We start from the raw sequence: 14,024 nt of genomic DNA on the forward strand, positions 1-14,024 counted from the left end.
CATTTAGGAAAACTAGTGGCCCAAGTAACTCTGAGCAGAGCAGAGACTGCTTGTTAAACTTGAACTTTATGGGAAGAAAAACCACGAACAGCTGAGATATCACAAAATATATTGGGGGGGGGAAGGCCTTACTGATTTTAATGGCTGTGGGTCACGTTTTCTTACAGAGCTATCCAATGTACACTTACTTGGGGGTGGGCCCCACTGAATGCAACAGGACCCATCTGGGTTAGCATGTATAGAATGGCACTTTTTGTGCTTCTCTTACAAAACAAATTCTATATAGAATGCTGAATGTCAAATGTGAGGGGCAGGAATGGACAAAAATAAAGCATGCAAAGACAAACAAGCACTTCTTAATCCACTTTAGCTAGAAGAAAAAGAGGGGGAACACAGTTTCTTTTAGGATACACAGAATGAATATATATATATATATATATATATATATATATATATATATATATATATGACACCAGAAATGTATACCCGTTGACATGGACGTTACAATGAAACCAACAGAACTTTGCTTACATGTTGCTTGGATCATAAAATCTATGTTCACACATAATACAAAAATAGGAAACTCCCAACATGAGTGAAGGGTGTAAAGGTGCACACAGTCTTTTCTGTGGTGCTCTGATCATTCTGGGTTGAATGGGAAAGTCTATTACTACACATTCAGGTGAATGTTCTTAGAAGATTTATGTGGCACTGCTTGGAATCCCCCACACTTAGAAGCACCCTTCAGACATTCCCACTCAATGTGAGAAGGTAAGGGCTGGGGCTAGAGTGCATGGTCAGGGTGCATAGCCTTTCTCCTCCATATAACACCTGAATAAGGCTGCACCATCCAAAGTTCTGGATGCTGATTTTACTTATCATACTGTTAGAACAATAGAGCAGATCTTCAAATCCCCACAGGCAGATTTTTTTATTCACTATTGGAAAAATCAGTAAAAGAAACTTAATGTGGATAAGTATGAGAAATTTATGCATGCTTCTCTAATTTTAATAGTCTGAATGGAAAATTGAGTAAGCCACTCTAAATCTGTTTGTTTTGCCTTCTAATGGATATGGTAATTAAAAGCATAATGCAATGAAAAGGGCTGAATTTCAAGTAAACAGGTTTAAATTCACCGCATTACAAAAGTGGTAAAAAGTCACCAATATTTTCTGTTTCAGGCTGGCAGATACCCACAAGACTACCTCCATTGGTACCAGTTCCAGTAACTGGCAATCCAGCTCCACACATCTGTAAGGAAAATATATTGGGGATCTTTGCTTGATTCACAAGGGAATCAAAAAATGTCTCCACAGAACTTGAGGGCTGCAGCAAAAACAAAACAAAGTGTTAATTGTGTATAAATCAGGTGTCTGTTCACACGTATACCCCCCTCAGAAAGCATTTTTCTCTCCAATGCCTTCCATATAGAACCCATGTGAATCATTTTGCTGGTTAAAATGGTTAAATCGTTTACATGTAAATTAATCATGCTGACAGAGATGTTATAATAAACTAATGTTTAATCTAATGATCCATCTGTAGATGTCTGTCAGAGGTTACACCAGATCTAAATCTCTCTACATGTGATGGGATTAAGAGTGTGCCTTACACCTCCTCACTTAACATGCCTGCCTCACCTCCAACACCACCAGGACAGTGTTTCTCTCATATATATATTCCAATGCATGTATGCTTATTTTACATGTTAAATTTCCCAGCTAAAATCTAGAAATTGCCCATGAATTCTGAACCAGTATTACTATTTTGCAAGTAAGAGCATATGGTTGGGTATAGGAATGAGACTGGCTTCAGTCTCCTTCACATAGTCTTGGACAGAATTATTGCAGTATACAGCCGTACCTTGGACCCCAAATGCCTTGCGAGTCAAACGTTTTGGCTCCTGAACGCCGCAAACTCGGAAGTGAGTGTTCCGGTTTGCAAACGTTCTTTGAAACCCAAATGTCCGACATGACATACAGGGAAGTAATAGTGCCACTGTATTCTGCTCTGGTCAGACCTCACCTGGAATACTGTGTCCAGTTCTGGGCACCACAGTTCAAGAAGGACACTGACAAACTGGAACGTGTCCAGAGGAGGGCAACCAAAATGGTCAAAGGCCTGGAAACGATGCCTTATGAGGAACGGCTAAGGGAGCTGGGCATGTTTAGCCTGGAGAAGAGGAGGTTAAGGGCTGATATGATAGCCATGTTCAAATATATAAAAGGATGTCACATAGAGGAGGGAGAAAGGTTGTTTTCTGCTGCTCCAGAGAAGCGGACACGGAGCAATGGTTCCAAACTACAAGAAAGAAGATTCCACCTAAACATTAGGAAGAACTTCCTGACAGTAAGAGCTGTTCGACAGTGGAATTTGCTGTCAAGGAGTGTGGTGGAGTCTCCTTCTTTGGAGGTCTTTAAGCAGAGGCTTGACAACCATATGACAGGAGTGCTCTGATGGTGTTTCCTGCTTGGCAGGGGGTTGGACTCGATGGCCCTTGTGGTCTTTTCCAACTCTATGATTCTATGATTCTATGACTTCTGTGGCTTCCGATTGGCTGCAGGAGCTTCCTGCAGCCAATCGGAAGCTGTGCCTTGGTTTCTGAATGTTTCGGAAGTCGAATGGACTTCCAGAATGGATTCCATTCAATTTCCGAGGTACCACTATATATGGGGTGACTATTATAAGGAACTTCGGGGGGGGGGTTATCTGTCTTCCAGCAACTTGGATGTCTTTAAAACAAAATTAGATAAATTCATAGAGGACAAGGCTGCTTGCCTTGATGGTTATGTACTCCCTCCAGTGTCCAGAGGCAGTTGCTGGGATTCACAGGTGGGCAGTGCTGCTGCTGCAACCATGCCCTGCTTCCAGGCTTCCCCCAGGTACCTGGCCGGCCATTGTGAGAAGGGGATGGTAGCCTAGCAGGATCACCATATGCTCTTAATGTATGAGTCGGTAGGTAAGCACTCAAATTACCTTAGCCAAGGCATCATAGGCAAGTCCAAGGATCCCATGCCATTGAACACCTTTCAAAAAGAAATTCTCTGACTCAGAGATGGTTACAATGTTGATGGTAAAAGTGCCGTTGATTCCTTTAGGGATGGTAACAACATCTGTGCCGAGAGTCCCTATCCAGCTTCCTTGGGTATATTTAACAGAGACCACAGTGCCCAGTAACTTATATGTGCTTGATCTAAGAAAGGAAGAAAGGGGCACTGAAAACTTACAAAGCAATGCTGTATTGTGCTACATGCTACAAATTATCATCTTACGTGAAATATTTATATGATTTGAAGAGAAACCATGGGCTTCATCCAAATTCTGCAACAGGGAAAAGTGAATGATGTATAAATCACGAAAACTCAAAAAAATTGCACCTTGCCCTCCACATATTCCAAAATGTCACATCAACCAGAGCAATTCCTCCCCATTTCAACTTTCCACTTAAATGTAGTGTACGTTTTTGTGTTTACAGTATAAAACCACCCTGTGATCTTCAGATGAAGGGCGGTTTATAAATTGAATGAATGAATGAATAATATTTTGATCTACTAAAAAGACAAAAGAGACTAATGGTTGATTTCAATTATGAGCTTATGACAAAATGTAAACTATATTCATTTTCTTCTAAAATATCTCTTTGCAGAAAATGTCATATATGGCCTCCATTTCCTACATATAATTATGGAATCAAATGTCTATTAGATATACCTTAACAATATAAGGATGCCCAATTGCTAGATAGTCTTGAGAAGTCTATTAGACGCTAGTCTGAAAACAGAAGAAGGCAGCCAACACTCCATCTATGGGATAATTTTTTTCTCAATACTACTTGCATAAGTGCAGAACATGGCAGCACCGCAATTTTAACTTGTTTTGCTGTAATGTATTTTTGCTCTAATGTATTTCAGGATTTCCTTTGACAAAAATTAGATCTTTGTCTAATTATTTACTATAATTTCAATTATACCACCAATAGCTCCCTTGAGCTTCGAAAATCAATGCAAAAATAACAGTTGCTCTGGGACTTTTCAACCAGCTATAATCCATTGAAATATTCATTCATTGTTGTAATAGCAATTTCATACTGCAATTTTACAACTTGTCTGTATCTTTCTTTAAGCTTATTAAATACATACATGTGTCTAGTAAATAGCATGTATAAACTACAGAACAACTATTGGCACACTATTATTTTATATCTATCTGTGTGTGTGTGTGTGTGTGTGTGTGTGTGTGTGTGTGAAAAATAAAAATACAGTACATGGCTGTATTCAACAAAATCATTGCACTAGCAGAAGCCTGTGTAATTATTCACCCCAAGTAATTATTCACCCCCATCTTCCCCTTCACATCCACTCCAAATGGGCTCTTGAGGGTCAGGAGAACCTCCAGAACAGTGCATGGGGGAGAGTGGGAGATTGTTCCATTGGACGAGCAGAAAAGTTTGCACTGACAGAGCAGTCTCCTTAGTGCTATGTTGAATACAACTCCAGGCCTTTAATTCTGCCACATCAACAGACCCTGCTTAATGGAAACCCGACTGGCTCAATGCAGCAACAGTTATGGCACTAAGCAGCTCAGTGATAAAACTGACATGAACTCCATTGCACTCTTATCATCTGATTTCAAAAGGCTGATCAATACATTACAGCAGAAGTATATTGTGATATTCCAATAACATTTGGCAGCACGGACACACTTGTTGCTCAGTCAGTGACATAGTTCCTTTAGATGCAAATATCTTTTTGCCGAAAGGGAGGGCAATGTTGGACATGTGAGCCACTTATGAGGTTCTGACACACATAATACATCATTAGGGCGTGTGTGTGTGAAACCGCACAAGGATACAGCTCTGCAAATATGGAGATGCAGCCCTCCACATTAACTATGGTAAAACAAGGAAAACATTTTATCTGTGTTCCTACCTGAGAACTAATCACTTAATTCAAAACTATGTTTTTTTCCAGCGTTATTTTTGGAGCACTTTTTTGTCAATAGAAATGTTGTCAAGATGGAGAGCAATACACTTACACTTTTGTGTTGAAGTAGGAGGTCAGATCTGCATTTGGTACTCCTGCAACAGCAAAGTTGCTACTTCCAGTGTCAACCAAAATATTTAGCTGCATAAAAGAAAAATAATTATTCATGTCAATTACAATATATAGAAAAACCTGGACATAATTTTAGCCTGCTTCCCTACTCAAGCTCTAACTATGTAAATCAAAACCATGATTATTATTTTTTCAACATTATGTTTTGATAACTTTTTGTGTGTGGTGAAAGTATTCTCAGATCTTTAAAAACTTATAGTGTTAAGACTTTTAAAGCATGATTCTGTAATGTCAGTCCCCTCAGATCTATAAACAGATGCCTAGGATCCCACCATGACACATCTTTTCTCATGTATCTATTTTAGTTTTATACATATATCCATTTGCAGTTTATTTATAAAAACAGGAATGAAGTGGCCATGAGCTGGTATTGAGAAAACTAATCTTTTCTGAAGTAGCAACATGAGAGATTTGAGGCTGAAGTACAGGTTAGAGAAAGAAAGTGTAGGGAAATAAGCAGGAAGTTGAAGGAAGCAGGAGAAGTGGAGCAATGCTTTTCATTTAATCTGAAAATTAGAAATATTTTTTAAGAGGATCCTCATCTTTGCCAATAGCTTGCTGATGTTTTCAAGACCTTTGCTGGCAACTTTTCAAAGAGTCATCCTGCTAGCTTTTCAATGAGCAAGTACCTGAAAAAGACATGTACAGTGTATCGCCTTTCCTTTTATTGTTAGAATGATACCTGCAGGACCATTTTTGGACCAAAGAGCATGATGCAGCTCAGGAGTGAAGAACCTGAAACCCTGCAGATGTTGTTGGATTCCAGTTTCCATTAGCCACAGGACACACCTCCAGGCCTAATGTAAGTGATTATGCTTTCTAACTTTGATCATTGTTCTTCATATTTCACTGTAGAAGCCACCTTTAATTTTAATTCACTCCCTTTAGTTCAGGGATGATGAATCTGTGGCCCTCCAGATGTTGCAGCTCCCATCATCCCTGACCACTAGCCAGGTTGGCTGGGGCTGAAGGGACCTGGAATACAACAACATCAGGAGGACCAGTTTTCCCCATTCCAGCTTGAACTGTCAGTAATCAAAACAAGTTATAGGTATAGGAATGGAACCAAGAACTCAGTGAGATTAGGAAGAATGTATTTTACTAGTGTTAAGGCTAATAAAACGCAATCACAGAGAAAATACTTGGCTATTATGGAGTACCCCAACCTTTGAGAGAGACAGAGGCATTTTAAAAAACAAAATGAAAGCTACAGGGATTCTCACTTCCTAACTACAAATAGTTCTACAAAAACTAGGGTTAGCAAATTACCAGAACTGTAAAGAATGTTTTTGAACTACCACCCTACAGAATTCAAAGATACTTCTTTGAAAAAGAATTTGACTGCCCATCTTAGTGTGCAGTACAGTATTAATCGTGTCTACTTCTCCAAAGAATGTTCTCCACATAACACAAACATCATACTGTAGAATATTAAAGATGCAGCCCACTCTAGTATGACTAAAATTCACATGACTAATTGCCATTCATTCTAACATTCCATATCTTTAAGAATATGGGATAACTAGTTATAGGCAGCTGAGGCAAACACTGACTTATTGTAGTCCATACAATGATGCTAGTTAAGCTCATGGCCTATGGCAATTCTTCCTGGTTTGCAGAGAAAGGTTTGTCGCTTTTTCTTTTTTCTTTTAAAGAGGATATATTACTAACATTGCCTACCAGCCTTGATTACTTAGGATCTGGGGAAATAATTGCAGTAGGTGTATGTGTGTGCGTCTAAGTGTGAGACTGAATTCATAACCTTTCAAGAAGCCAGACATTGCATGAATGTTATATAAAAATACAGAGATCAAGACTCTAGATATTGTATACATTTTGAAGAGGCCGCAAAGAAAAAAAAATATTTACATGGCGTTGGGAGGCACAATTCTGGCCTGCTTTGGATAAGTGATGCTACAAGTTCTTCAAGATGTCAACCGTGTTGTAGCAACATCATGGGAGGGGTTTTTCTAGGACAAAGATCAAATTGTGACGCTCCCTTTTTATTTTTCTTATTTCGCATGTTGTTTAAGTAATACTGTTAAATTTATAGTATTGGAATGTGGGTTTTTGCATGTTGTTATATTTGCTATTGTTTTGCTGTGTTACTATGAAATTGTTTCTGTATTGTTTGTTTGAAATGCATCCCTGCTTCTTTGTTGTAAGCCACTTTGAGCATTGTGTGTGTGTGTGTGTGTGTGTGTGTGTGTGTGTGTAAAAGCAGCATAGAAATAAAATGAATAAATGAACAGTCCAGAGTCCAAATTCACTGTTGCTAGCACATCAGAACCCTATTTAGGCAGTCAAAACTTTACAACAATAATTGCCGGGGCATGAGGTGGGTGACAGTGCAGGGCAAACACACACATTCCTGCTCCCACCATCCCACCAGTTCATGGGAACATTGTATGTGCATTCAAGCAGGCTTCCTTGATGTTTGTAGACAGCCTTGGATAGGGATCGGCACAAAGCACGATAACAGGCTAAATAAGCATGATCACACTCCCCTCTCTTGTTTTTGAATCCCCAAATAGCACTTACACTGAGAACAGATAAGAACTATATTCTTAAATCTTGCTGTTAAAGTTTTATAAATATAAAATCTAACAAGCAGTAATGACATTTCAATACAACCCAGAAGAATCCAGCTGTACTTTAATAGTAGAAACTGATAATTCAGCACATTAAAATAAATCCAGTGGTTTTAACATATACTTCTTAAAATTTCAAACTAGGTGAGGTAGATTAATGTCTGATTTTTCCATGCACCCGTCTTAGTCAAATACAGTAAGTTATTGCTGTGCTAACACACACACACCTACACAGTTACCTTCCTTAAAAGGGGAAAGCCAAGTGTTGGTCTAAGGCTGGCTGGGTTATCTTTGCATAATGATGTTTTCTTAAAGAGTGGGTAGATATCTACCCAAACAAAAACTTGTTATCAAGAAGCATTGTCAATTAGTCAATGCCTCATTTAACCAAGGATAATAACCATCCTTACCACATGAAACCATCAGCCAGCTTCCTCCAGCAATGCCTCACTAAATTGTACTTTTCCATAGTCACCTCAAGTAGCCAGATAACATGTTCAACTTGATTTAAATAAAATAAAATAAATTTGGAATATCTATCCCATATCATTAGGGTTTGTATTAGTCTTATTAAAGACAGAAACAAGAAAATAACACATGACCATACACGCTTTCACCCAGAGAGAAAAAGCATTTTTAAAATTGTGCATTAAAAGAAAATCACTTAAAATGCACGCTTTTACCATAAAACAGAATTCATAAAATACAGCCATACAAATTCCTTCGCTATCTATGACAAGAAAAACACAACAAAAAGCAAATCCCGTTGTTACAGATTTATAGAAGAACTATCTCTTCCGCAAGGTCAGTTTTTATAGTCCCATTGTTAGCCTTGCCACGAAGGGAGACATGGTGAGAGCAACTGAAGGACTGTCTTACAACATAGAGTCCAGGTGCATTTTCAGCAGTAAAAGGGCAACCCCCTCAGCCTGGAAACAGCAGTTGTGTGACTAAGGCTACATACACATTAGCAGCTTAAAATGCAGCAAAGTTGATTCCCTCACTGTATTTCAAGTCACATTTCCACAGTGTTGTACACACCAGAGACAGGGCAGGGATGTCCTCACCTGATACACACGACCCTTTTGATCCCCCCCACAATTGTGCCTCCCTCCAACACATTTCTATTCATGTGTTGTCTCCACATGCCAGATGACAGTTTATAAAGTGAATGTGGCTAAGTTTTTCCTTTTGGAATGAGAGTTGGTTTGAGAGGAAGCACATTAAACAGCAGTACAGTGGTACCACTGGTTGTGAACGGGATCCGTTCCGGAGGCTCATTCGCAACATGAAAAGCCCGCAACCTGAAGCGCCGTATCTGCGCAGATGCGTGAAGCATGATTTAGCGCTACTGCGCATGCGCGAGCAGTGAAACCCGGAAGTAACCCTTTCCGGTACTTCCGGCTCGCCGCGGGATGTAACCTGAAAAAAACGTAACATGAAGCAAACGTAACATGAGATATGACTATATTTCTGAAGAAACTATAGGGCAGCTCTTTCTAATGTCCACACAACTTCATACACCACTGGAAACAGAGCAAATAGTAATGTTTGCACAGCCCAAGGCCATAGTCCTAGAAACAAAGAGCTGAAGGTGGCCTTGTAGGCAATCCCATCAATCCCCCCATGTGATACAGGAAACCCCAAGCTGGAAATCCAGTCCTGCCTCTACTTGAAGTCCTACAATTAAATGGTTTCATCCAAAAGTTGCTCACTTACCTGTAAGTTAGGTCTCACTAAGCATAGTAGGATTAATTTTGAGTAAACATACATGGGATTGCACTGAAAGTTGGGGCAATCAAAAATTCTTTACTGGTGCACCAAGAATTCCAGAAAACAGGTTACTCATCCTGTATTGCAGGGAGTTGCACTAGATGACCCTTGAGGTCCCTTTCAACTCTACAGTTCTATGATTGTATGGTTAATTTTCGATCTACAATATGAAAGTGTTAATTTTTGTTTAAGGTAGAAGGTAATGAATCATACTGTTTCTGCTTACATTCCCATGAGTTCCTGGTACATCTAATCACTACTGCACCCTTAGTCAACCCAAGATGTCATCAACCCAAGATGACTCAAGGCTGAAATCCTAACCATGTCTACTCAGATATAAATCCTACTGAATTCGATGAGATATGCTCCCAAGTACATGGGGTTAGGGCTGCAGTCTTACCCAAGTTCTAGAAACATCATTCCATTTTCCATTCCAACTTTTTACAATCCCTTCTCTGTCCAAACCTTGTGTGTCAGGATAACACTTCATGCATCTGATAAGACCTTGGCTTATGAAAGCTCATTCCATAATAAGCTGTAGGCTATTGCATACAGCAGACCTCAACACAAGAGGTCTTAGCCAATGGATGTCATATGAGTACCGGTAATAGCTGTCGTTTAGGCCTCTCTTCCTCAACCTCCTTCTAAAGATCTAAGCCAGTGGTCATCACCCATTTTCTGGCGAAGAATTCCATAAATTAACTAAGCAGTAAAAGGTACTTTTGTCTCTCTAACATAAGCAAATGTCAGCCAGACTGACACACAGTATGTCTTCCTGAATGCTTATTTTCTGGTGATAGAGCAGAGGGTTCTTAAGATTCTGTAGTTAATGAGCAGCCACCAGAAGTCATTCTAATGCAGTGATTTCTGCAAAGGGAAAAAAGCTGGTTAATAGGTGGGAAAATTAGCAGCCAATTTAAAAACACTGGCTCATTTAACACAACATTCTCTAATTACATTATCAACCCATCTGGAAGAACTGCTTGCAACCATAACAGAGGATTGCTAAAGCACTCTAACTGCTATAATGTGTCTCGTTTCCCCAAAGTTACTGCATGTTATTACTGGCATAGAGTTCATAGATGCGAGTCTTTCACTTCATAGTAATCATATTGGCTTTCGGGGAAACACAGAATTAGTGAGCATAATTTTGTTTATTATGTGAGATCAGAGTATAAGAAGCACTGGCAGCCTCGTTTTAAAGAAATCAGAATATAGCTTTTGATCTTCCAGTTTCTTTCAAGTTAACTAAAGTGTGGGAAGAACCTGTTCTTGAAAGTCCAGTGTGGGCTAAATGAAAAATTGCACACAAGGAGAGTATTTGTTGGTATGATTAATATTCCACCAACCCTTTACAAGGAAGCCCACAAAATAAAATAATTAAACTTGGTCCAATTATTATGCTATCTGCATGGTTCAGTTGTAATTTTTGCAAAAGCTCTTTCTCTGGTCACCCCTTTATCTCTGATGGTGGTGGGAAGAATGCCCTCAGTAAAAGATATCAAGATCTGAGTAGACTGATTACATAAAAATGAATTTTTTAAAAAATATTCAGAGTAATGTCAGAGCCAAAGTCCATTTTCTTCTTTTAAATGCAGCCACTGAGGCAGGGCTGCTAACTTGAGCAGAGAGGTGGTGTGGGGGTTAGGCACATTTAACTCTTTACTCCCACATCACTGTCCTGACTGAAACGTCGCCGGATTTGTTCTTTGCTCTATGTTTGGGGATATATATCAGTAAAATAGCATGGGGAAAGGTGCCGCATCCTATATTGCTTCCCAGTCAAATTAGCCCCCCCCCAGGTGAATTTATTTAAAAATAAATAAATCTATCAGTACAATGGAATTCCTGGTGCATTCTGGCTCTCAGGCTCCAGCAGGCTTCTTTAAACAAAGCAGGCCACAATCAAGCCACTATTCTTAAACTGGTCATTTCCACTCATAAAGGGAATCCGTATCAGGAATGTATCCATCACATTTCAATAAGCGGAGTATTTCAGGGGAGAAATGTGTATCCTGGGGTATACTGCACACAGGTGGAACAAGTAATTCACCAGCACCTTCAACTGTCCCTTAAAATGTACCAGCAGCTACTGGAGCTTACCCATGTTGCTCTACACCTGTTCATTCTGGTGACTTTTATTCTGAACACATTGTCTTTCTGTACTCAAAACGACAGGTAGTAAATTAACTTGCACCTTTCCTGCCAGCTACATGGGAGTGGGTGGCAGAAAGTCAGAACATTTCTGGTAGACTGCCCTGTGCTTTATTTTAAAGAATTTTAGAGTGCGAGCCTAGACATGTTCTCTCAGAAGCAAGTCCCATCAACTGAAATGGGACATAGTCCCAGCCTCAGCTTTATCTGCAAAGTTGTTTCACTGCACTTCAGATATCCCATTAAGCAGCAAAACACATTTATGCACCCTGATTCAAGAAGAAGCAAAAGCAAAATCCAGGTACCAAGAAATCTCTACTAATGCTGTCTTGATTGGGCACATTATGGCTTTACCTGCTAGCTGCTTCCCTCTCCCTCTAATGCACCCAGAGATATTTCCAAGTACAAGAATTTGTTCAGTTAACCTTTACGAAACCATCATGGGCACTTCAATCCATTAGAGGTTCTTCTCAGAGCCGCAATGGATCAGTAGGCATTGAAGGAACATAACAACATGATTGTTTTTGCACTTAAAGGACCAGATGAGAGTCTGACTGTGGAGTAAGGCTGGCTCATCTCACAATGATTTCTTGTGCTCTGAAATTTCTACCCACATTTACTTGCAAGGAATACTTACATTACTTTTAAGAGCTGCATTTAACAAACTGCATTACTCATCTGATTTTGAAAGAGACAGGAGTTAATAATAGGTTATTTCCTAATTGGACTGACATTTATCTAACAATGTTTACCTCTAAGTAATCATCACTGGTTTCCAATGGAATTATTTCCAGGAAAGTAAGTTTAGGACTGGAGTCCCAAGGCCTAACCAATAAGATGCAGGCAATCTGTGATTGAATCTCCTGATGAGTTCACTTTAACCAAAAAGCAGCTGAGGGCCACTGTGAAACTAATCAGAGCTGCAAGGCTGGAAGAGGGTGTTCAATCACCTCATGCTACTTCCCACCTCTAAATTGCAACCCCAAAGCTATTAGTCCTCCAGAAGTGTGCCCATATTGTTTTCTGCTACAGGGTTAATGGCACAGGGTGGGGGGATTTAGAACAATGAACCATTAGGGCAGAAGGCTACGACCCCCCACCCTCTCCTAGTGCCACTGATCTGATCTAATGTGGATCAGCTGCTTTTAAGTAAAAGGGAGAATACTGGGAGTAGAGGTCCACAGAGGGTCTTGGTTGTAAAAAAACAACCCACAATCACCAGAACCCTGTCCTTTTCTTTCTCCCTAACCTTGTGCTGTATGTCTCCATGGAAATTCAAAACAGTGCCTTGGCTCCCTTCCCCAGCTCTGAACTGGAGAGGGTGGCAGGGGCTTACAAGTTTGGTTCCATGCTGTTGAGGCAGTGCATATAGCTGGGGTTGGCAACCTAAGGCCCATGGGCCAGAAGCAGCCTATGGAGGCTGTTTAATCAGTCCACGAACCACCCGCTCGGCGAGTCCCCATGTGCTGTTCTAAACCGGTGCAGCACGGCGCGGGGACTCTCTTCCGTTGCTCTGGAAATCGCTTCTGGGCATGCACAGAAGTGATTTCTGGCACCGCGGACATGTGCAGATGTGATTTCCGGTGTTGTGCTGTACCAGTCCGGCCCACGGAGGATCTCCGTGGGAGTGATCCGGCCCATGCCCGGTAAGCCTTGTCAACCCCTGGTATATAGCATAGTTGGCAATGCAGTGGCCAAACCAGTCCCCAACTGGAACTGGGGAGGTGGTGGGGATTGCCACACAACTTCAGGCATGATCCCTGCCTCATCTTCAGTTCAAGAGTTAAAGTCTGGGATGATCCACTTTCACCAGAGGGTTGTGGCATTTTCACCAAAGTGAGCATAAATTATGGAGACTTGGTTGGGAGATTTAATTGCGAATCATATTCATATGTTTCTTTAGTGCCTACTGCTCCACTGTGGCTCTGGAAAGCAAATCCAATAGTGTGAAATACCCATGATGGATTCATAAAAGTAGACTTTCCAAACCAGTTTACCAATTTCCTGATTCTATTCATTAGCAGAAACTGCTAATTAATCTAACGGCGGTTTCTTTGTTTTTCGTTTGACAAAAACAAACCAGAAGTAAGGGATCCCATGAGAGGCAACCCAACCTGTATCTGGAACATTTTACAAAGACACACCCCACATATTTATTGAAAAAGCTACAAGAGAGAATATCCATGTATCAACAACTTGCTAAAAGACAGGAAACCTGATACAGCTTTTTAAGTGTCAACATTAAAGGGACAGGAACTGGAAATCCTCCTGGGTCTGAACTGACCAACTGCTGCTTTTTAAAGCACACATTAACTAATGACTAGGAAAGTGGAATCATGCATGTAGAATGTTTATTTAATATCACACAAATTGTTCAAAACAGTGCTGAAA

General features: G+C 40.2%; 2 protein-coding genes across 5 annotated transcripts in view; both read right to left on the reverse strand.

The window, feature by feature from the left end:
- Positions 1–14,024, reverse strand: part of FAM3B (FAM3 metabolism regulating signaling molecule B) — an 82,499-nt gene that overhangs the window by 37,923 nt on the left and 30,552 nt on the right. The gene's annotated exons all lie outside the window — the stretch shown is intronic.
- Positions 1–14,024, reverse strand: part of BACE2 (beta-secretase 2) — a 39,857-nt gene that overhangs the window by 15,909 nt on the left and 9,924 nt on the right. For all 4 annotated transcript variants that reach the window (XR_014546949.1, XR_014546950.1, XM_083608771.1 and 1 more), the window contains exons 2-4: positions 5,036–5,124; positions 2,978–3,194; positions 1,199–1,327 (exon numbers count right to left, since the gene is read on the reverse strand). Coding sequence is in view for 2 of the 4 variants with exons in the window: in XM_083608771.1 (XP_083464897.1) it covers positions 1,199–1,327; positions 2,978–3,194; positions 5,036–5,124 (435 nt within the window). In the remaining 2 variants the exon portion in view is untranslated. The remainder of the gene's footprint in view (positions 1–1,198; positions 1,328–2,977; positions 3,195–5,035; positions 5,125–14,024) is intronic.

The sequence above is a fragment of the Podarcis filfolensis genome, assembly GCF_964270895.1.
Source record: "Podarcis filfolensis genome assembly, chromosome: 4".
Lineage (NCBI taxonomy): Eukaryota > Metazoa > Chordata > Lepidosauria > Squamata > Lacertidae > Podarcis > Podarcis filfolensis.